At 41.6% G+C, this 25000-nt stretch overlaps 3 protein-coding genes across 3 annotated transcripts in view; 2 read left to right on the forward strand and 1 right to left on the reverse strand.

Moving 5' to 3' along the window:
- The window catches only part of LOC308077604 (contactin-associated protein-like 2), a gene marked incomplete at its 5' end in the record, with an annotated part of 4370 nt that extends 1022 nt beyond the window's left edge, over positions 1 to 3348 (forward strand). Inside the window, 3 exons of the mRNA XM_080418349.1 lie at positions 870 to 990; positions 2362 to 2433; positions 2793 to 3348. Of these exons, the coding sequence (XP_080274475.1) occupies positions 870 to 990; positions 2362 to 2433; positions 2793 to 2992 (393 nt within the window). The 3' untranslated portion in view covers positions 2993 to 3348. The remainder of the gene's footprint in view (positions 1 to 869; positions 991 to 2361; positions 2434 to 2792) is intronic.
- A 10968-nt stretch (positions 3349 to 14316) lies between these two features.
- The window catches only part of LOC308077605 (contactin-associated protein-like 2), a gene marked incomplete at its 5' end in the record, with an annotated part of 23325 nt that continues 12641 nt past the window's right edge, over positions 14317 to 25000 (reverse strand). Inside the window, 3 exons of the mRNA XM_080418350.1 lie at positions 14317 to 16276; positions 16736 to 16807; positions 19982 to 20254. Of these exons, the coding sequence (XP_080274476.1) occupies positions 16077 to 16276; positions 16736 to 16807; positions 19982 to 20254 (545 nt within the window). The 3' untranslated portion in view covers positions 14317 to 16076. The remainder of the gene's footprint in view (positions 16277 to 16735; positions 16808 to 19981; positions 20255 to 25000) is intronic.
- On the forward strand, positions 20889 to 21821 carry LOC308077530 (heterogeneous nuclear ribonucleoprotein A/B-like; the record flags this gene model as incomplete). Its single annotated transcript, XM_080418278.1, has 1 exon — positions 20889 to 21821. The coding sequence occupies one exon, from the start codon at positions 20889 to 20891 to the stop codon at positions 21819 to 21821; it is 933 nt and encodes a 310-aa protein (XP_080274404.1).

Below are 25000 nucleotides of genomic sequence, written 5' to 3' on the forward strand. Positions count from 1 at the left end.
AGTTTGGAAATGTTTTAAAAATGAAGCTTGTTTTTGAAAACCTACCCGAAATAGGGAGGTCAGGTTTGTTTTCAGGACACATGATATTGTATCATCACCAGAAGAACAGTGACAGTGACCTCAATAGACATGAGAGGACTTGGCAAAAAGTCAAATTACAGAGAATGTTTTTCAAAGTTTGGTGGATGCTAAAAGAGACACTTCACTTTGATATCATAAATTATGCATTTCTACTATTTTAAGCCACATTTCCAGAGTTATGATTGTTAGTATATGCTGTGCTCCGATACCTACAGCTTCTATTCCTGTTATCAAAATCAATATCACATGCAGTCAGTAGCCTACACACGCATGCGTGTGTGTGCGCACACACACACACAAATACAGGAATAAAGGAATGGAATTAAATTACGGCCAACATTAGGTATCCATTGAAGAGAATGCATTTGCACCACAATATTATACGTTTCACTGTATGCTGTGCACACGCGTGCACACACACTGCCTGACACACACACTGCCTGACACACACACAAAATGTGAATGTTGTTCCATATTGTTGTATTTGTCTTCCACAGCATTCATCCTTTATCTATATTGTTCATCCTTTATCTTTATTGTAGAACTATTGACACATCAATGACACACTCTATTTTTACCTCTCTGTCTGTCTGTCTGTCTGTCTGTCTGTCTGTCTGTCTGTCTGTCTGTCTGTCTGTCTGTCTCTCTCTCTCTCTCTCTCAGACACCGGCCAACCAGTGCTCATTCAGCGTTTCAACACTCCAGGGTTGCAGCTTAGGAGAGTAGCGCCCCTCAAGTCTGCCCTGAGAAACCCTGTGCCTCCCCAGACCCCGCCCACAGTCTGACAGCCAGCGGCAGCCTCGCCCGTGTCCTTCCAGGGTAAACTAGTAGAGTCCAACTGTGGGGCGTCGCCTCTCACCATCCCACCTATGTCTGCTGCCAAGGACCCCTGGCATCTGGACAACACAGGTACTGTACGCCTTGAGAAAGTCAAATTAATGAGACATAATGAATTCTATCTGTGCAGTCATCAATAGATAAGGTCAAGTTTATTTTGAAATGACTGGAATTGAAATGGCCCCAGTGCTAAGGCAATATTGGACATGCACACACGCACACATGCACTTGCGTGAGCGGGCGCGCTCGCACACGCACACACACACACACACACACACACACACACACACACACACACACACACACACACATTTACAATTTAGGCATTTAGCAGTTTCTCGTAAACCAGTGCGACTTACAGAGTGCCACGACCGGAGTAGCTGCAGGAACGTTACTTAACAAATGACAGGGTAGGAGGTAAAGTGAATAGAATGCCAAGAAACCAATTACGGTAAGTGCTACAACGTAAGTAGGGAGACTGGGGTCAAAAGTAACAGGGGGAAAATGTAACACACTCAATAATTCTAATCAGAAACACGTTAGAGGGATGACACTTCTTCTGCACAGGCTCAGTAGTGTCCTGCCTATGGAAGGGTAGAATGATTATTTCATCAAACAAAAACAGATTTTGAGGTGTGAAAGTGCATTTTTGAATGTACAGTATTTTCCTTCTGCTGTCTAAAGTTTAGATGACAGCAAATTTAAACTTAGATGAATTGTATTTCTATGTTATTGGTCACAAATTAACATCAGCAGCCTATGCTAATCAAGGTGTTTCTAGCTAGGATATGGGATTTCATCATGGCTGCCTGATCGGGGGCAAGCTGATTTTGTGTCTGGGATTACATACTTTTATGTTAGTTTATGAACATATGTCACTAAATTAGTCAAAAAATTATTAATAATTTGAATTAAAATTAAATAAATATATTATTAAATAATATTAAATTATAAAAATAAATGTTACTTAGTGATGTGCTCTTTTATATATCTGTTTTATATATAAAACAGATGTGACTAAATAGCAATTCAACACAAAAATGCCCTCTGAAACAAAAACGTTTACAGGCCTATTTTAAAAGTGTCCAGGGTCTGTGGTGCTCTCAGGTCAATAGGAAGGCTGTTCCATATCGTATATTATATGTGTTTACTATATTATATTTCAAGTAGTCTGTGAATTATGAAGGACATTTTAAATTGTGTTACTTTTGTCTCCCTACAGCACACGCACACGCACGCACACATTCATATTATCTTCTTTTTCCATCTTCTTGCTAGATTCAATATTTAGTTATTTCTGATTTTTGATCCTGACCTTGCTCTTTGATCTTATTGACCCAAAGTTAATCCTTTCTTCATGGCAGTCATGAAAATCTGTGCATCTGTCCTCAATTTATATTTCTCTCTCTCTCTCTCTCTCTCTCTCTCTCTCTCTCTCTCCAGATGCAAAGTTCCCCTTCAATGAGGAGAGAGTGATCCCTGATGGCGTCAACAGGAACTCTGCAATCATTGGAGGTATACAGTACACGATGCGACCCAATGTGAGCAATGTGGGGCTATTTTTGAATAGCTGAAAAATAAAATTGTGCTCAAATGAACTGTTCTCATTTAGCTGGGGACACCCTAGAACCCCCTCATGGAAGCCTGAGGGTCCCCTGACCCCACTTTGAGAACCAGGGGGACCTGATAGATAAGATAAGAAACAACTGCTAAAAGGTTGTTCAGTAGAGCTTTATCTAAAACCTTCATTAAAAATAGGAGTTTGGAGATGGGCATAAAATTGCTGAAAATGTACCATGTATTTCCTCTCACCCTGTCACTCTTTGTTATATTCATATTTGTTATATTTGGTTGCATGTCTTTTTCCTCTGCAGGCATTATTGCGGTGGTGATTTTCACCATCCTGTGCACTCTGGTGTTCCTGATTCGCTACATGTTCCGTCATAAAAGCACCTACCACACCGACGAGACCAAGGGCAGCATGGACTCTGACGGAGAGTCTGCCGACACAGCCATCATCAGCACCGACAACCCAGACACCATCAACGAGTCAAAGAAAGAGTGGTTCATCTAACCGTTAATCTCTGGACTTTGGGACGTAGTTCGTCCAAGAACCGGTCGCAGGGGAGTTCAATTTAGTGACCAATCATGGGAGAATAATAGAAATGTTTTTTTTGCGGGGGGGTTGGAATATCAAGACTGCTGCGTTCACACGGGAAGATACAAAGATACACGTTTACCATTCATTTTCAATGGAAGCCAGCGACTTGAAGATACAAAGCAACATCCGATGTTTGTAGCTGCTACAAAAGATAGCAGCTACAAAAGATACATAGCTACATAGCTACAAATTGAAGTTGAGCTGGGTTCAACTTCAATATAAAGATACGAAACTACAACTGTAGCTCGACGAGACGCAGCAAAGATGACCTCAACGACCGTGTTGAGCAACAGATACAAAGCGACAGAGCGACAAATATGCTGTGTATCTCTGTATCTGCCTGTGTGAACGCAGCATAATAGTGAAACTGGGACAGTATTATTGTATTGTGTTAGGGAGAGTTTCATTGAACACTGTATGTGGCAAATTATTAGAACTATTGTGTCATGCTATGCTACAGTAGTAAAGTCTTGAATCACCGGTCTCAACAATCAAACTAACATGCCAAATCATCTGTTGATTCACAATGGTAGTAGATGGTAGTAGTTCTTACCAGCCACTTATATCATGGTCCTCTAGAGTTGGATATTCACTTCAAAAGTGTAATTGTAAATAAATGCAATAATTCATCTTATTTCCTCTTCTTTTGTAATAGGTCCCATGCTACACTTATAATATTATACTTATTAACATCCCCCTAGCCCCCCATGGAGCACATAACCCCAGTTTTAGCTGCTCTGCACTGTCTCCTTGTCAATTTCAAAATAGATTTTAAGCTTATTTTATTTACTTACAAATCTTTGCACGGCCTGGCCCCTTTACACTTGTCTGAACTTTTGGAGCCCTGCACCCCCCCCCACACAGAGCACTGAGGTAAGCCAACCAGTTGCTCTTAGAGGTTGAGGAGCTGAGGATTAGGGGTGACCGCGCCCTTTGCTGCTGCCGCTCCTATAGGCTTTGGAACAGCCTGCCCTTCTATATTAGAAGTGCAAATTCTATTGAGGCTTTTAAATCCCATCTTAAAACACACTTTTATTCTTTAGCTTTTTATCACACTTAAGTTCATGTCTTGATCTGCTTGTTGTATGTGATGTGTGACTTTGTTGTTGTTGCACTTGCATACTGTTGATGTTTTTTGTCTCAACCTGTACAGCACTTTGGTCAATTTCGATTGTTGTAAAATGTGCTTTATAAAGTTTGATCTGATTTGGTTTGATTTGATGGGGGGGGGGGGGGGGGGGGGCATTTGAGTACCATTTTCTACCCGGTGGCGAAGCGTGTGAAGGCGTATCTTTCTAAATGAAGCATTGTTGGTAGAGAGTAGCACTGGGTCAGTATGTTCTTCCTGTGTTTGAGTACGGCTCCCCCCGCTGTCGTAGAGAGTATCAATAGGTTCAGCATGTAAACGTCACAGATAAAGCTCCTCACACAGACAGCCATGAAAGTTGCCTCAATTCAAGCAATGTTACAACAAACAATATTAGACAGACCAGAATTGCTTCAATCATGCAAAGTACCAATGATAATAATAATAATAATTATTATTATTAATATTATTATTATTATGTGTCCTGTATGAAATATTTTGGAATGTTAAATGTTCGATACAGTAGACACTGTGTGTCAAATTTCCTTCAGGACCATAAAGTTGATCTTATATAATTTTTCTTGATTTTGTACGTATTAACCCAGGTCTGTGGGTGGCTTTTTGAAGCCATTATGTTTTTAAAAGGGAACTTTGCCAGTTTTAGACCTAAATCCACACATTCCTTTGAGTATTTTGTGTATGTAGAGCTGGCCTCCAGCCAATTTGTAAAAGTGCAATAGATTATGTAAAATGTGTCATCTGAACTGGCAATTGACTGACTGCATCACTTGCAGTATAATCGTTAGACTACAAGTGAAGTAATTACTTGCTGCTGCTACTCCAACATTATAATGTGCTGGGTCAGGGGGAGGGTCCTCAAAACTTCAAATCTATTAGAGCTACAAGTCGAGTGCAAGGGTCAAATTGAAGCCTTTTATTTGAACACAGTCACTTCTAGAGCTGTGGTTCCTATAAAGCAATTAAACACAGACAAATGATTTGAGAGGCTATACAAATTAAATTGTTACTAAACTTTGTCACAAGGTGGCACAATATATACAACTACCATCATACAAATTATATATTTATAATAATGCTTTGATACAAAGTAATGTGATGAACTTCCAATGCTGCAGAGACACGTCCTAAACTATATTACTGACAGATTAAAAGCTTTTATATACAGTTTTTTGTAACTCAAACTCATCTAACTCAAAATGCATAAACTAATAGACGCCTTAACAGACAACGTCACACACTGATAAGAACCAGTATGCGCGGCAGGCTGGCACCAAAACAACCCGACCTCTCATAAGATGCAATGTAAAAGTGGTCATTGCCTCACGTGTAAAAATGCATCCCATCAAACTTTCAGATGCTGTTTTTCTCCCAGTACGGAGGAAGAATGCTTAGGATTTTTACAGTGATCTCTCACTCTTGAAATATATAATCCTTGGTTTCTGTTGTGTGTAAACAATAATAACAATTCAAAGCAGTTGTCCTCAAAACCCCACGGCACGAATACAGAAATTATTAACTGGGGGGGCATTAATAAATGCTGGGGGGGGCGGCTTACGTATTTTTTTACGTTTTTTCCGGCTGTTTGTGTAATACTGCTTCCTATTGTTCTTTTGGGCTTGTTTTCCTAGGCTTCTTTCTCTCGCAATATCTGGCAACACTGCCCATGGAAAATCAGGGCAGAGGATTATTTGAATTGTGCAATGATACATGATGGAATATGATTAAGGATTATTTTGATTATGGTAAGCTCACATTTCCTATCATGACATAAATGTAACTTTCACACAAAAAAAAAAAAAAATGAAAGATCTTTTTGGGGGGGGGCAGTCAGGGCATTTGGGGGGGCATTGCCCCCCCTTGCCCATGCCTAGATCCGGCCCTACTGTGGCTGTCATGGAGGGAGCGCTCTATGTTCATGGCACCAGAGCCTGCTTGGCTCGCGCAGCTGCAGCCCTTCAAGCCTAATTTGTGCTCCGTCGCGCGCAGAGAACGGCCGAGAATAGCAGACTTCCAAGCTCACAGCGGTCGCATCCCCGACGCGGTTATGAGCTTGTATGTCAGCTGTCCTCGGCGTGCAATACCGTTTCGCAATGAAGTATATGTCTTGCTAGTGCGCACCTCACTAGCCAACACACAAGAGGGGGTTGAATGAACTGAAACCAGCGCACCCCAAAACAGCAGTTTGGTTATCCGTTGGGAATTTATTACATGAAACAGTCACCTGTGCGTCCAGTCTCAATGTTGGTAAACAAATAATTGGTCTATAATGCACAATATTTGAACACAGTCTGTAATCAAGTCTGCCTGGTGCCCATAATTGCACACATGAACCAATTAGCAAAATCTACCACAAGGCAATGCAACTTCAATTGTAACTGAATATACAGAAATACAGCAGCAACATAAATGCAATCCACATTATACATCATGAAAAACTTTACTTTAGTTCAGTGGTTCTCAAATGTTTTCATATCAAGGACCACCAAATTAGTATGTTTTTGGTTGCAATTCAAACCCCCATCTGAAAATATGTTGTACCAGGCACACATGCTCTCTGCTCTAATCAACAGGTCAATTGAGTTACATCAAGCTAAATTGTACCATAGCAACAAAATAACTGGGATATAGCCTACTATTGATATAGGGGGAAAGAGTCTAAACAACAAACAAATAAACAACACACAGAGATTTTTGTTTTGCCTGCTGTGAGTTAAGTTGCATCGCAAACTATGATGGGATCATCACCGTTAAACCCTGAGGAAGACTTCACTGTCGAAACGTTGGTTTCATTTTAAAATAAACATTCCTCATATAAAACAGGCCTCATCCTTTGTCAATACTGTTACTTGCCGTGGCAAGTAACAGTATTGACAAAGGATGGACCATCAACACAGGTGTGCGCTCCCTCCTTCTGTGTTTGCCTATCAGGATCATCATCATAACCTTTATTTCAACTCGGAGTACAGTTGAGGTGCACGCCCGCATTTTCAATGTAGTCGAGATAGAGAACACAATAATCAACAGGTAGAGACATTCATATACAGCATGATGCTCTGAGGAAGGCTCATAGCCGAAACACATAAGCGTTCATTTATTGGTGTGTGCAATAAAGAAAGTGGAAATGTGAGTACTTTGTCCTCCATTTAATTGACATTTTGGATGTGCGATCCTTTTTGGGATTTATTTTTAAATCCCTTATTTTGATGTGTATACAGCATACAGGATGTTTTCTGTTTAGGGACTGGAGGTCAGCTTTGGACACAGTGAAAGGTTGTCAGACACAATACAATGTTGTCACACTGTGTCAACAGTTAACAGGGACATAAATCATTGAGCATCAACCTTTGTTTATTATTTAGGTTTTGCATTGTAGTTTGTCCCCATTTGCTCATTTGATTATGCAGTCCCTTTGTGTTTTTGTCAACTGGCCTAATACTCGCAAAGGGGTGTACAGCGTTGAACTTTAGAGAAAGCAGCCCGTGCAGCTAACAAATGAGCATTCTATAACAGCTGAGCAGAGTGATGAGGAATTGTGATGTATCTCTGTATTGTGTTGCTTATTGTCACAGTTTGGGCCTGTCCTCTGCTTGACCCTCCCCCTTGTGTTCCTTGATTGTGTGACTGAATCAGCCTGTGCGCCCAAATACGAGGTTTTATAACCTTATGTCACGACGCCGAGTGGCCAGGTGTTTGCTGTCTGTGTTCTCCCTGTGTTCCGGGTCACTGTTTAATTCCCTCTATGCGAGCAGGTGTACCTGTGTTGCTTCTTTTGCCAAGTAAAGTATTATTATTTCAACAACTTTTGTGTCCGCCTCCTGCTATTGGGTCCCCTCCGTGTTCCCCAGTGCGCACCGTGACAGTATAAAACCGCCATTAACTGGACCCAGTGGAGAGAACTTCCAGAGTGCCCTACTGACCACCAGCGACAATGAGACATCCCACCTGAACCCTGTTTGGCCGTCCTTGCCGACACCTTACTCGTCCTGTCTGTATTCTCGTCACCTGACGTTCCTGCTGGTCTGAATTTGCGTCTGCTGTCCCTGCAGACGTTCTGTCTGAATTCTCATCAGCTGATGTCCTGCCTGGCGTCTTGTCGATCTTCCCCGCTGACACCATGTCTGTCCTACCTGAATGTTCTGTGGCTGTACCAGCGGATGAACTGCCAGAGCCCTCGCCAGCCGTTCACGTTGACGACTTGCCTGTGCACTCTGCTCGTTCCTGCTGTGCGGGACTCTACTGCTACCCCCCCCTGGAAGCCATCTCGTGGTGAGGGGGTACTGTCACAGTTTGGGCCTGTCCTCTGCTCCCCCCCCCCCCTTGTGTTCCTTGATTGTGTGACTGAATCCACCTGTGAGCTGCGAGCTGTTGGCCTAATGACTGCTTGGGTATTTAATGGACTTCCTAGACCCGGTGCGGTTTTATAACCTTATGTCACGACGCCCAGTTGTTCCCTCGTATGCGAGCAGGTGTACCTGTGTTGCTTCTTTTGCCAAGTAAAGCATTATTATTTCTACAACTTGTGTGTCCGCCTCCTGCTATTGGGTCCCCTCCGTGTTCCCCAGTGCACTCTGTGACAGCTTATAATGCTGTCACAGCACCTGCAGCATCCCTACTTCCCGTGGGTATGCATAAGTTCCATGTCTTACCCGGGTTTCCAGCCCTAGTCTCCCAAATAAGAGAGCAATATTCTACTGCTCATTTGTCAACCAGTTGTCCTACCAGCCACTCAGTAGGGAGACCAGATGTGACTTCATTTTCTTTGTGCTGCAGAGTGTTTTGCATCGTGTTGATGAACGGATGAACATTCATTCCCCGTCAGAACATGATTACTATTTACATATCTTCCAGCCACTTGATGAATGTTGATGCCCTGTCAGAATATGAGGACTTCCTTTGCATATCCTAGCCTGGAAACCAGACCAATCTGCCGGTGCAAAAAAAACAAAAAATTGCCCTCGCAGTGATATTAGTCTGGCCATGCCAGGCTATGCATATCCAGACACTGCATAACATTAACAGGTGTGCATGTGTGGACAGCAGAGCACACAGATAAGAGGACTTCACGAGTCAAGGTCTGATTGCAAATATATTTGACGTTATGTGTGTGTATTGGCATTTTGATTAGTGTAATGCTCTAAAGGTACTTTAATTAGTATTATGTTGTAAGGGTACTTTGATTAATATTATGTTGTAGAGGTGTTTTGATTAGTATAAGAGGTGTTTTGATTACTATTATGGTGTAGTGCTTTGATTATTTGTCTTGAAGTGATGTTTTGATTAGTGTTATATTGTTTATATTTGAGGTGTTTTAATATTCAAACTGTCTCTGTTTGTGCAAATAGCCTGGTGGCGGTGTAACAGGAGTTATTATACATGTATTTTATTTGATGAAGTTCGTCAAGAGAGGGTTACAGTGGCAACACACTCTTATCAATATGTGTCTCTTTCTTTGTCTCTGTCTCTCTCTCCGAAAGACTGCTGAACTGTGAAACGAGAGAGTGCACTCAAATCAAAGCCTGGACAATGAACACATCAAATGAGTCCTCCGTCTACGCCGACGTGCAAATTTTAGAAATCACCAGCACAACAATCAACGTGGTCCTGGGAGTCCCCATCAACAGCTGGGTTCTGTGGCTGGTATTAACCGGACCAGCTGGCGCATTGGCCTCAGAGTTCTTCACACTCAATCTGAGTGTATGTGAGATCCTCTCCAGCTTGCTTTATCTTATCCATTGGATCCCGAATATTCCCCACCTTGTCTACTACTTCCATGCTGGGTTCCTGTTCACTGGCCGTCCGCTCTTCCAGAGCTGTATCTGCGTAGAGAGATTTCTGGCAGTGGTTCACCCGGTGTTGTTCCTCAAGTACAAACCCCTCAGGTACAGGGCGGCTTGCTCTGCGTTGGCCTGGTTGGTCGTCATTGGGTTTTCTCTGTTACACATGCTGTTGCACAGCGTGGCGATGTCATATTATGTTCATGTCGGTGAAAACCTGTTTCTCGTGTCAGTGCAGCTGTTCTGCAGCCTCGCCGTTCTCAGGGTTCTCAAACAGCCCATGCCAGGGGATACGGGGAGGGAGAGAGAGAGGGACAGCAACATGAAGAGGAGAGCCTTCACTATCATCTGCGTGATCCTGGTGTCATTTTTGGTAGCTTCCTTTGTTTGGGCCGCTGCAATTGCCAGTGTTGTCGGTCAGGGAGGGACATGGCATAATGAAGAAACGCTTCTTGCTTCATCTATATGTATGTTAATCACTGTGGTCATTGGGTTTGTGCAGCCGCTGCTGTACCTCTGCCACAAGACTGGGAAACCGCCCTGCATCAAACCTACACAAGGGACATAGATAATCACACTGAGCTCAGAACTCATATGTAGTTATATTCATTCATACCCTATTTTATGTTATGTATGTAATACTATATACTATTATATTATTGTCTTCTCCAGGCCGCCAGGCCGGGAGGCAAATACTTTTGCCCCTGTCTGTGTGTGTCTGGGTGCCTGTGAACAGCTCGGACATCACTGGACTGATCGCTATCAAACTTTGCATGCACAGTCTGATGGTCCATTGTGAAACCTTGGGCCGTCAACCTTTACTTTCTAGAGTGTGGAGCACAGAAGCTGTGCTCCAATTAGTAGGCCGAACGTACCATCCACTGTTTTTGATATACTGAATGCTAAAGATAAGAACCTCAGAATTCTCCAGGCGCTCGACCGAACGCTTGTTTGCATGCAGACCTAGATGTGGAAGGAATTGCCTTCGTAAAATATCAGGTCGTATTTTGTTTTATCATTGAATCTGCTGTTTGTGTAATTCACATTTCATAGAGGGAACTTCCCATGTAATCAATAAACTGCCCTTTTAACTGGTTGATTATGTTGCTCTGTATTGTCGTCTATAAACTGGACTTTAGGGTTTTATTGAACCTGAGCGACAGACCGTGTACGGCACATCAAGTCCCAGTAGCCCATGGAAGACACTCTACCCCATGTTTTTTTGGGGGGGCCTCATGGAGGTCAATTCGCATTTTAGCGTTTAACTCTTGAACTGTAGGTTGTATAGTCAAAAAGATGTTCCTCTGTATTCTTTGGATCATGACACAACTCCCCATTGTCAGTTCAGCTATAATTTGATCTTGTTTGGTAAAGCACTATGCAAATAAAGTTAAAGGGATACTTCACTTTCACATAAAATAAACATTAAAAAAATATATTTAAAAAAAATGAAAGAAGTTATGGCAAAATAAAGGCCCCCTCACACATTAGTAGGACACTCTAATGCGTGAGGGGGCCGTGATTTTTCCATTACTTTTTTCATTTATTTTTAATATATTTTTTAAATGTTTATTTTATGTGAAAGTGAAGTATCCCTTTAAGTGTTGTTGGGTAGTGGGGTAGACAAACATAATCCACATAGCCTACTGTCACCCACATAGGTGTTACATGTTTTGGCTGCACCAGTTAGTTGTGTTATATTACCAACCTGTGACAGTGATAACCTTCACAAGTAAAGTGGCTACGGCTTGTCTCTTGAGAAAGAAGAACGTTGTAGGTCAGTGTTTTATTTCCACAAACAAGGGAGATTATGTTTTCATTCCTGTGTGTCTGTCTGTGTATCCATGGCTAATCTCACGATCCACTTGACTACACCAATCAGGGTCACAGTTCTGAACTAGACATATGAATTGACCATGGACCTACCTAGACCAGTGTTTCCAAAATGGTTGTGACCCAAAATGGGTCATGGACCAGTTTTGCTCATTGGCAAATATCGTTTTTATTCTTCTTTTAGTTTATGTTAGTCTTTTTTTACTATCCTACACATAGAGAAGGAATATCACTGCTGCTTTACAACAAGAAATTACATTGAATTCATGGTTCGGAATGCTGGTACATTTTAAAGATATTTGGTGGTCTTTTTATGTCACAGAATATATTTAGCCAATAACTTATAACTGACAGCTCAGGAAATTATGAATTAAAGCTTCACTTCCACATCTGTAATCATTTCATACAAATTGAAAATGGATCCACAGAGAAATATGGCATATTTAAGATCAAAGGTGCTTTATTGAATCAATTAACAATTAACACAAAGAAACTGAAAGCAAAACACAGGTTATGGATTTGTCTGTACTTGTCATCATTATGGTCAAACCACATACTGTGAGTATTTCTGAGGGTTCAAATAATATCATTGTACAATAATAATAATAATAATAATAATAATAATAATAATAATAATAATATTAATGATAATAGAGTTATAATTAAACATATTTCCTTCATGTTAAATACTCTTCAGTGATGTTATAATGTGTTGTGCAACAGTAAAAACTTTGAAAGTCCAAAATAGGAATGCCAGGTTGAAATGGTTAATGGATTCAAGGTAGTGGGGCTGATGCTTTTGAATGGATGTATTTTTTTGAGGCCCTAGAAGTTAGGATATGTCCACCAGCTATGTATAGCTGTAAATGTAGTATTCAACAATAGTAAAGAAAAAAAATGCACAGCCATTTTACAAAACATACAAAAAGCTCATTCACAAACACAACACAGAATGGCAGTCAGTCGTGACTTTGATACCTACTGTTAGCAGGTGCCTTACAAAAGTAAACAATATTGGCAATAACAAACATACATAAAAATGTGATTATAAACAATGAAACATACTTCCTTTGAGAGCATATATGACAACACAGTTAGCTCACTGTTCACAAAGCATACCTACATCCTAACACCATGTCATTGGACACAATAAACAAAAATGGTGCTAAATAGCACTAAGAGTGGTTATTTGGCTTGTAATAGGGGAACCTCTTTTGGTACTATACAATATAGCACTTATATAGAGCACCTTTGAGTAATTGTGCTATAAAGAATCATTACGGTGCCTAAATTAAGCAGAGGAACCAGTAAAGAACCTCTAAAAAAACACACAGAGGCTTAACAGGTTCTTTGTATGGTGTATAACACCTCAATAATAGTGGGGGATAATATGTTTTTATATACTATGTGCAATCTGTGCATTCGTCTTGGGTGTTGGGAGTGCAGTTCTCTGTGTTACAATTTTTAGCTTACTGTCTGTCACCTAACTGCCTCATTCTGTAATGCATTTCTAACATTATTGTACTGGCTTGTGGCTGAGTTTCATTCACCATTCTCCATTCATAGTGGAAAATACAGCACTTGCAAAATGATCGTGTAAACTTTTAGTTAAAGTTCAAATGAAAATGCCTCCAACAGGCAGCAGTGCACGTTGTGTAATGTTTTGAGTAGGGGAAGGCTAAATGGCTTCAAGGCACAATTTTTTTCGATAGCCAATTAACAGCTTGCTCCTTCCGGACCGCACCTGGGTGAAGTAGGCTACAGTATGTTAGATGCGGGAGTAGTTCTATTTCAAACTGCTTGGAATGCTAAATGCATGGAGGTCACTGTATTTGGACAGTCCAGATAAAGGTAAGATGTTAACTATACAAAACAGGTTTACTGTAAGATTACTGTGTTTGGCTCAATGTCCACTGTTGCATATGGCAAATCATTAGACGCCTACAGTACATAGCCTATATCGGCTGAAACAAAATATCAAAAAGTGTTTGCAAATACGGTTCGACCCATGGCTGCCTATAACAAGAACATAAATAACTCACGCACGCACACACACACACACACACACACACACACACACACACACACACACACACACACACACACACACACACACACACACACACACACACACACACACACTCGCTGGCAGGAAACTAAATCACTATCACGTATTAACCAAACTATAACAATAACTAATATAAATTATGTAAACATAATTGTTCCCCGTATCATACAATAACAAAGACAATATAGTAACATTAAATGTGTTACCAAATGAGTGGAAAAGGGTCAAGCTGATAAAACACACACACACGCACACGCACACGCACACACACACACACACACACACACACACACACACACACACACACACACACACACACACGCCAACTTCAATTGGAACTAAAATGTACAGGTATATGAACGGAGTACATTTTTTTAAATAACTTTTCCGTCATTTGTTAATGCTTTATTTAGATAGGAGAGTGTAGAGAGACAGGCAACCTTGGGCAGAGAGAGAGGAGATGCGAGACAAGACTTGGAGTTGGACAGAACTCGGGGGCCCCGCGACTCGCAAGTAGGGTTGGGATTCCGGAACCGGAAAGAACCAGATCCAATATCGAGGAACCAGAATCGGTTCCATCACATTTGGAACCATTTACAGAACCGGTTTCAACACACTGTCAGAGCTTCACGTCTGCTATACAATTACAATACAAATGGACCCCCTCAAGTAACCCGGAGGGTCCCTGTACCTCACTTTGAGAACCATATATAAGGGAACCGTTAAGGAATCGGACCGTTAAGAGGGATTCCTTAAGGAACCCCAATCGTTCAAATCGTACAGCATCCCAATCCTACTCACAAGTACCATAATGGTCATTGCTGAGCCACCAGACGGTTACCATCAGCACGGAGTAAAGTTAAATAACCCAAAGTAGAACAATGAATCCACATTTCTGAAACAAATAGTGAATGACACATAAGAACCAGGGTTGGCATATCTAGCACAACTGTCAGCCTCTTTGGCAGAGAAAACATTGGCACTATGGTTCTACAAATCACAAGATACATGATTTTTTTCTTTTTACCCCAAAACATTGCATGGCACCAGTTCTAGATGCGGACCATGTAGACTCCTCCCATTTTTATGCAAGAGCTTCTGGGAACTCAATCTGAAATGTATCTGTATTATTTATTTTTAATTTATTTTAAATTTTTATTTTTTATTTTTGAATTACATTATGACTGAGAACATATTATTTACTATACAGTGGTTTGCAAAACATTACCATTCTTCTCTGGTAATTGGGCCGCAAATGTTGGAGTTTGAGTTGTGTGAAGACTGATGGAGCGAGTCACTCATTTGAGAAGAAAGAAAAGTTGCCGTGCCAAACAAATCAAACTCAATGATGGAATGTCATGATGTCTCATCATGCTTTGAGAAACACCTCTCTGTTCTGCCACAGAGCCACACGGATACAATCAAATGTCATACAATTGAAGCATAAAGCTCTATAATGAAAATGCTATGTCCAGAAGTATTACATAGTTATAATATAGATCTGAAATTTCTCATCACGTTGCATGGGAAATCGATGTGTGAATGTAACCTTTTAACAAAAAGAGTAAATAACACAACACATTGTAGTTACAGAGTCATATAGGACATCCATATCCAATTCTACAGGACCAAGTGGCTGGTTAGAACTACTGTTGGAGTTGACAGAATGTTGTTAACTGCAGCCTGATGAATAAATGATTTGGCATGTTCATTTGATAATTTTTCAGTGATCAATATAAGAGTTTTTATATTTTTATTAACATTTTTCTTAGAAAATAAAATTAAGATCCAAAGGAGATTGGCTATAAATCTGTGCTAGCACAGATTATTTGTCATATACAGTAGTCAAAGAATTCCCGAACACAATACAAAGGAGGGGCTAGTTAGTATGTACATTATTGTACATACCGTATAGGCGTATACTTTCATCTCTGTGTCCCATGAATAATAACTGTCCCCCATTCACTCTAATATTCTTGATATAAAAAAATACCTGATTTCTGTACATTGTCTTTCTCCACATCCCCACCTATCTTTGTCTCATTGGATTACTTTTTCCTCTACCTCTCCTGCGATTAGTCACTTAATTTAAACCTCCCTGCCTCCATCTTCGATAAACTGCCTGTCCGCTCCATATAGGTTCAGTGATTGGCCATTAGATGAACCACTCTTTCTTTGATTCGTTGATGGTATCTGGGTTGTCACAGGTGGCCATTAGATGAACCACTCTTTCCTTGACTCGTTGATGGTGTCTGGGTTGTCGGTGCCGATGATGGCCGCGTCGGCAGACTCTTCGCCCGAGTCTCCTCTGCCCTTGGTCTCGTTGGTGTGGTAGGTGCCTTTGTGACGGAACATGTAGCGAATCAGGAACACCAGAGTGCACAGGATGGTGAAAATCACCACTGCGATAATGCCTGCAGAGGAGACAGCAACCAAACATATATAAAGAGTAGGCATTTAGGATTTATCGTAAATCGATTAAAATCGATTCAAACTGGTGACAATTTAAATCAATTTAATTTAAAAAAGATTGTGATGCACACAGCAGGGGTGCAATCGAGATCTTTGTAAGAGAATTGATTAAAAAAAGAGTTTTCAGTCATTTGCTACTGTATTGAAAAAAGGATAAGAGAAAACACAGTATTGTCAAAAAAATTAAAGAGAAGAAAATACTGGATTTGTGTAAGAGAAATAATGTCTGGAATGTATCTGGAATTTGTCTGGAAAAGTATTTTTTTGTGTAAAAAAATCATATAGTGAACCTAGTATCGTGATTCAAATCGTATCGTGAGTTGAGTGAATCGTTACATGCCTAATAAAGAGTGACAGGGTGAAAAGAAAAGCATGGTTAAAAACATCTGAGCACCCTGTACCTCCGATGATTGCAGAGTTCCTGTTGACACCGTCAGGGATGACCCTCTCCTCATTGAAGGGGAATTCTGCATCTGAACCGAGAGACAGCAAGAGAATGAATGGAACATTCAGTAGAAAGACAGAAAGAAAGAAAGCTATGTATTCTTCTGCCTACACATACGTCATGTCCTAGTATGAGCGAATAGGGGAAGGGGATCAACGTCACGTGATTCCCTTGTTTGACCAAACTCGGATGTGTCTCAAAGAATATGATTATTGGCAGAATCGTGAAAAGTTTAGAATATTTGGCGGTCCAATTGTCATTTTTCACAAGATATGGTTGTTGCAATTACCTGCACTACTGTACATTACTTCACCATATGTTGCGCTATGACGAAATAAACTCATAAAATGGAACAATGTGTGCGTTCCGTAATGCAATTTCAATGGTGAAACAGCTGTGTTGTTTCACCCGGTGAAGGAATGGGGGATTCGGCCACGCCCCGAAATACCCGTACGTGTGTCTCAAAGAATATATACTGTATGTAGATATATCTTTCTGCCTATCCTCGACATGTTTCTCTGTTTTTCTTGTTTCTGTCCTCGCTCTCCCTCTTTTTCTTTTGCTGTTCCTGAAAGCAACAAAAACGACGTAGCTTGCACGGAACACATTTCACCCACTTCTTCATATAAACCTGTGATGTGACAATATAAAATGATTCTGATTCTGATTCTGATTCAAAGGCACCAAGCTTCAAAATATGACCAGTAAGCAGTGGTGGAAAAAGTACTCAAATGTTTTACTTAAGTAAAAATACAATACTGCAGTGTAGAAATACTCTCTGTTACAAGTAAAAGTCCGGTAATCAAAATGTACTTGAGTAAAAGTACAAAAGTATTGGCAATGCATCAACATATACTTAAAGTACCAAAAGTAAAAGTACTCATTATGCAGAATGTCCCATTTCACAAGTTCAACATCTATAAAAAATCGTTTGAAAATAGCAGATCTACAGGCGTCACATCGCAACGCATTGTGAGCTTGTAGATCGGCTATTTTCAAATGGCCGAAATGTATATAGGGCTGAAGTGGTTAATGTATGTTTTGTAATAATAATCTAAATCTGCAAAGTAACTAGTAACTAAAGCTGTCATATATAATTGTAGTGGAGTAAAAGTACAATATTTGTCTCTGAGATGTAGTGGAGTAGAAGTAAAAGTACTGAAAATGGGAAATACTCCAGTAAAGTACAAATTCCACAAAAGTTAAGTTACTTGAGTAAATGTACTTAATTACTTTCCACCACTGCCAGTAAGGGATGAGAATGTGATGCACAACAGTACAAAAAAAACCTGTAAAACCAGGTAGCTATTTCTGCTGCGGACTGCTTTACCCATGACTGGCAGCCCGGAAACCTGAGCAAGACTGAGAGGAAGTAGAAAAGCAGAGGGAAGAGAGGGAAGAGGAGGAGGAGGAGGAGGGAAATTAGACTGATTACATTCTGTCAGCTGACCTTGGATCTGTTTGAATATAACCTCCAGAATCAATGCACGGCGGAAACTGGAGAGGAGGGGAAAATATCTACTAATCCACTCCATCTATCTACTGAGAGCGAAGAGGAAGAGGAGAATGAGAGGGTTATTATAGGAGAGATGAAATGGAATAGCGCTGGCGGTTGACTTTGGACCCAGAGCCGCCGATCAATGGACCTGATCGATTCTCAGACAGCCCGGTGGTGCTTACATGGAAGTCGGAACGCACACGCACACGCACACGCACACGCACACGCACACGCACACGCACACACACACACACACAACCAATCTGTATGTGGCTTACGTTACAATGTTATGTTACGTGAATTATTTGTGCGTGTGCATGCGTGCGTGTGTGTGTGTGTGTGTGTGTGTGTGTGTGTGTGTGTGTGTGTGTGTGTGTGTGTGTGTGTGTGTGTGTGTGTGTGTGTGTGTGTGTGTGTGTGTGTGTGTGTGTGTGTGCGCGTGTGTGTGTGTGTGTGCATGCGCCTGTGTGAACATGTGTGTGTGAATGGTAAATGGTATATTTACATAGTGCCTTACCTTTATCCAAATTACAATGTGTATTACATTCGCCCATTCTCGCACACATTCACACACCAATGGCAGAGGAAAGCATGCAAACCATGCAAACCACGCAAGACGAGGCGGCCAGAGCCACTGGTTGTCCCAGGTACGATTACAGGCCAGGCAAACAATGTGTCGATGTGTATCCCTGAGCAAGACTCTTAACCCCTAATTGCTCCCCGAGCACCGTAGAATGGCTGCTCACTGCTTTGTTACAGGACAGGTAAATGCAGAGGACAAATTCCACATATGTATGTACATATATATTAGGCATGCAACGATTTATCGTAAATGGATTCAAATCGATTCAAACTGGTGATGATTTAATAAAAAATGTAACGCGATGCAAATAGCAGAGGACGTGTAAAAGAAAGAGAAGAAAATACAGGATCTTTGTAAGATAATTGATAAAGAGGATAAGAGAAAACACAGTATTGTAAAATTTGTCTGGAAAAATAATTTTGTGTTTAAAAAATCATGAAAATCGTATCGTGAACCTAGTGTCGTGATTGGAATCGTATCGTGAGTTGAGTGAATCGTTACATGCCTCATATATATATACATATACAGTGACAAAAAAACACCCCTAGAAGTGGGGACTATTCTACTACAGGGTTTAATGTCTTGCTCACCCAGAGGGAGCCGGGGTGGAACCGGGAAACATCCATTTCCCAAGCAGACGATTCAATTTTTTTTGAATCGTGAAAATGTGTGCAAAACTTTGAATATATATCGTTTTTTATAGCGAACATTTGTAACTGTCAAATGTCAAAACAAAACAAATGTCTTTGTCAAAAACTATATCAGAGGTGCTCAAGCCTTTTCTTGTCAAGGACCCCCAAAATTATATGTTTTTGGCCGCCGATCTCCATCAAAATGTTGTTCCAGGGACATCCCCCCCAGAAGCAAATATTTGCGTTGAAAATATTTATATAAATATATATATATATAGATAGATAGATAGATTTGCAAAAATGTTCAAGATTTCTCAAGAATAGCAGGCAGATCTACTACAAGCTTGTAGCGTGGCACTCGGTGCTTGTAGATCTGCTATTTTTGAATAGCCAAAGTAAAATAATTTAATGGGTTAAATACTGAGATGACAAAAACTATGAAGTGAGAGTTGAATGAAAAAAGCTCACAGTGTGTCAGGTGTACAGTACCTGTGTTGTCCAGATGCCAGGGGTCCGTGGCAGCAGACATAGGTGGGATGGTGAGAGGCGACCCCCCACAGTTGGACTCTACTAGTTTACCCTGAAAGGACACGGGCGAGGCTTCCGCTGGCTCTGAGACTGTGGGCGGGGTCTGGGGAGGCACAGGGTTTCTCAGGGCAGACTTGAGGGGCGCTACTCCGTTGAACTGCACTCGCGAAAGGCAACCGATGAACCCTGGGGTGTTGAAACGCTCAATGAGCACTGGGTCTACGTGGCCGGTGTCTGAGAGAGAGAGAGAGAGAGAGAGAGAGAGAGAGAGAGAGAGAGAGAGAGAGAGAGAGAGAGAGAGAGAGAGAGAGATTTTACAATTTAGGCATTTAGACACTCTTAACCAGAGCGTCTTACAATAAGCAAGGTAAACGCATATCAAATGCAGAGAGACAGTGTAGTGCCTCAGTAAACTAGGATCACGAGTAAACCAAGAGGGGGAGGGGGGAGAGAGAAGACGGTTGTGTGTGAGATCAGACCAGAGTTTGCTCAGTGCAAGAGAGAGAGCAAGAGAGAGAGCAAGAGAGAGTATTTTCTGCCAGTGCTGTGTAACAAAAACACGCTATTTGACGTGGCAGAAGTGACGTGCAATAACCCCAACAAGAACAACGCTGGGCCAGCTTGTCTTGTCTATATAAAGTTCAAGTTGTCTGCGTGTCGGAACAAATATGTCCATATATGGTCATGCCTGACGCACAGACCATATACTGTAAAGGCCATGCCTGACGTCACGGTATTCTGATGTGTGTGTTTGTCAAATACAGACATAACCAGGAGCTAGTCCATTTTGATGTGCAGGTCTCCGTCTGTTTCATATAGTAGTCTTTTATTTACGTGGCCAGTCATCACCGAGAAACAGTTCATGGAGATGTCAGTGGATCACGTCAACAAGGGTGGAGATGATGCCGAGTTGACCTCTCTTCAGGACATTGAATGGGGCGATGAAACCGGGGACGGCGGCAGGATCAATGCCAGCAAAGGTGAAGATGACGCAGGCAAAATGTTTGTCGGGGGTCTCAGCTGGGACACGAGTAAAAAGGACTTGAAGGATTACTTCACCAAATTCGGTGAAGTCTCGGAGTGTACCATCAAGACTAACGCTAGCACCGGTCGCTCACGAGGCTTCGGCTTCGTTCTCTTCAAAGACGCCAACGGGGTGGACAAGGTGTTGGAGCAGAGAGAACACAGACTGGACGGGCGACAGATCGACCCCAAGAAGGCCATGGCCATGAAGAAGGAGCCGTGTAAGAAGATCTTCGTCAGGGGTCTGAACCCCGACACCTCCGAGGACACCATCAGGGACTACTTTGGGAGCTTTGGAGAGATCGACACCATCAAGCTTCCCATTGACATCAAAACGCAGAAGAGGAAGGCTTTTATCTTCATCACGTACAAAGACGAGGCCTCCGTGAGAAAGTGTCTAGAGAAGAAATTTCACACCATCGAGGGGAGCAAGTGTGAGCTGAAGATCGCCCAGCCCAAGGAGGTCTACCAGCAGCAGCAGTATGGAGGCGGTCGGGGAGGCTATAGCGGTGGAAGGGGAGGCCGGGGTCGCGGGGGTCGGAGCCAGGGCTGGACCGGCTACTACTGGAATCAGCAAGGTTACGGTAATCAGGGATGTGGTGGATACAGTGGATATGGCAACTACGGCAACTATGACTACGCCTCTGGATACGGATACGGATATGGTGGCGCCGGTGGTGGTGGTGGTGGTGGATGTGACTACAACCAGGGCAATCCGAGCTATGGGAAAACCGCAAGACGGGGAAGCAACCATAGCTACAGGACAGGGCCATACTGATCCTTATGGTGCAAAGGGCCTTTAGTGGTCCGAGGTGTGAGATGGAATGGAGCGAATATTTGGCAGGACTGATGATGATTAATTTAGTTGTATAGCGCTTTTCCAAATGGAAAGGATTGACATTGACATCATGCTGGACTCCGCGTCCTCCATTTGACACAAGACCATTTGTGCAGAAGCCATGGGAATAAAATTACCATGGCTTCTGGTAACTTTTACCATGTTTTTTTTTTTTAGGTTTCATGTCTTTGATTCTCCCTTTAGTGTGTGCCCCTCTCCCCCATACACACACACTGCACAGTGTATTGTATTTTACATGTCTAGTCAAATGTAAATTTATAAAAAGCACATTAACCAAGTGCTGTACAGGCCAGGAGGTAGCTAACTCACAAATACAGACACCATCAAGATAAACAATAAACAAGACATACAACTCAGGCTCAAGCAATCAGCAATAAACACAGTAAGAAACATAAAAAATGTAGAAACAATAACAACAACCACCAATGATAAATACTATCAGGGGGAGTCAAAAGCTAGTGAATAAAGTGTATTGTGCCTAGATTTAGCCACTTAAACCCTTATTTAATTGACCGGATTCCCAAGGGTTAGTTAGGGCTTCGTTTGACCAGACTCCCAAGGGCACTAAATAGTTTCGCCCAATACACCCCAGAAGAGGGTTGCTAGGCTTCAAGTGGTTGGTTAAAGGAGTCAACAGCCGAGGCAGATCTGATAGGGATGGGAAGGCTGACAGCAAAGGCACAGTGGGACAGCTAGGAGACCTGGAGGTAGGAAGATGGGTTAAAAGGTCAGCAACGTAGGGACATCCCATTATGAGAGCTTTGTAAACAGTCAGGATAATCTTAAGAGAGCAGCTAACGATCACACAGTTACAGGACAATAAATACAAAGACACGATAAAAACAGATCTTCCTAAAAATGTTAATGTTAAGTGCTAACCAGATATGCTATGTGTAAACCAACTCCCGCTTTAGCAAAAAAACAAATGTGAAATGTTAAAGGAGAATCAAGCTGGACAGCCTCAGTTCCTGCTGTAGAGTCTTCCAGGTTGAGCGGGGCAGAGTAGGAGAAAGCCTTCTTAGCAGGTTCTGTAAGGACAGAGGGGACGGGGAGAGCAACATGACATGTAACGTCATGTGACATGTAGGTGGATAGATAATGAGGCAGCAGTCCAAACGATGGGTTTGTAAATGAAAAGATACCAGTTTAAAACTCTGCGAATGGATAATGATGACTAATTGACTAAAGAATGCAGGGTACAGTGGTGTGTGAGAGGTTTACAAAACCGGTTGTGCATCTCGGGGCTCCGTGATAGACGGAGGGTCCAACAAACGCAAAGAATTAGCTGATACGTTCATTCAACAACTCATCCCCATAATCCAATACAGGCCAGAGGGTGGCAGCTACGAGACGTTTCATAACAAAGAAAAACAGGAGGTGTTCCTTAGGAAAAAGAAAACACATTTTTATGTCATCTTTTATATTAAAAAAAGATGAATATTTAAAAGTGAGGTTTTCATCTAAGTGACACCTAAATTTTCATAGGTGGTAACAATCTCAATAGGAGTCCCTTGAAGAGACAAGAAAGAGGGGCAAAAAGCTGGCACCTTCTGCTTCATGCATCAATGCATGCTTCAGTCATACTGTCCACATTGTTGCGACAGGATTTCTTGTCACTGTGGCGGCATAACACAAAACTCCTCATAACCAGGTCCATATCCAGTTTTTGATCATGTTAAGAGCTTCAGCTGTTTTGCAAAGTTATGGAAACGGACTAATCTCTTGACAGCCAAGCGAGAGATGTGTTGCAGGTCATTCTGATCAGAGAAATCAAACCATTTGTTTAGGTAAGCGATCACTCTCCGAAGTCCTTTTCCATTGCAGCAGCCTGTGCAGTAGAAAACCTCAGCAGGAGAGTGCTGGTCCCGAATAATTAAAAACATCTTAGATTGGTTTCGAGCTTGAAATGCTCACAGACAGTTGTCTCATTCCCCTCGACTTCAAGCACTGAATCCATATCATTAGCGAACAACTTCCAAAGTGCTGATGGGCAGCTGTCTTCTCCAAGGGACAAAACATATTCTTTGACGGTAGGCCAGCACTCATTAAGCCATTTGACAGCTGGCCAAAAAATAAAATAAATCAGTTCTTGGAGTATGCTGAAAAGTGGTTTGTATTTTGTGACTATATATGCTTTCAATGTCTCTGATTAAGCTTGTCAGAGGAAGTCCTCCTACAATTATGAAGAATGTGATAATTGCACCATTCTTCGTTTTTTACATTGCATACACAGATATCTGTATGCCACAATAGTAGCACTCTTTCTTCGTCCACACACTGTTTCTGTAGCTGAATCTCTGATCAGGTAACATGACGGAGGAAGGTTTAGATCGACAATCATGTTATGGCATACAATGGTCACCCCGGCCGCTGTGACTTCTGTTAGAAATCTCTTAGAATTTCTACTAAGCATTTTTTTTTTCATCATTACTATTCCTCTTAACATCCCCTCTCCTCCATGGGTGATCCTGAACCTTATTTTTAAAATGTTTTGCTTGCTAAACGTTACTTTTGACAGTCTCCGCCCAGTGCTGCCACACCTGTGACCTGACTTTGACGTGTGTGTTGCCTTCTTTTTTTTTTCAACCAATGATGTCCATCAATAACAACATTTAACCAATTACATTTCCCCACAAATAGTATTATTAACGTGACATTAAAGGAACTTTTTTTTTTACCCGGACAAAGTAGGAAAATATTCCAATATCAGGACCGTCATCCTACTCATACTTGACTGCCATCATAGATTGTAAGTACTCTGAAAAGGGCAGTGCTCCAATTGATGTCCAGCTAGCAATGCAGACAGCACGTCTAATGACAATAAAGGTGCATAAACTAATCTTTTAGAATTTATATGTGCATTTATGACGTCACAAGGACGACATCAGTCATCTCCAAATCTGGGCACGGTTTCAGCCCAATCCATCCAAGTCCCTTTGACTTTATGGAATTGGAATAGTAGAGTGAGGGTACTACTGCAGTGTGCAGTGTGTCGGCTTTGCTTGGTCCAGAGGTTTGTGAGATTAGCTCCAGACGCACGCACGCACGCACGCACTTTTATATACAGCTAGCCTCTTTCAGAGCCAAGCTGTAAAAAT

Source organism: Gymnoscopelus braueri (assembly GCF_963280865.1).
Source record: "Gymnoscopelus braueri genome assembly, chromosome: 21".
NCBI classification, from domain to species: Eukaryota; Metazoa; Chordata; class Actinopteri; order Myctophiformes; family Myctophidae; genus Gymnoscopelus; species Gymnoscopelus braueri.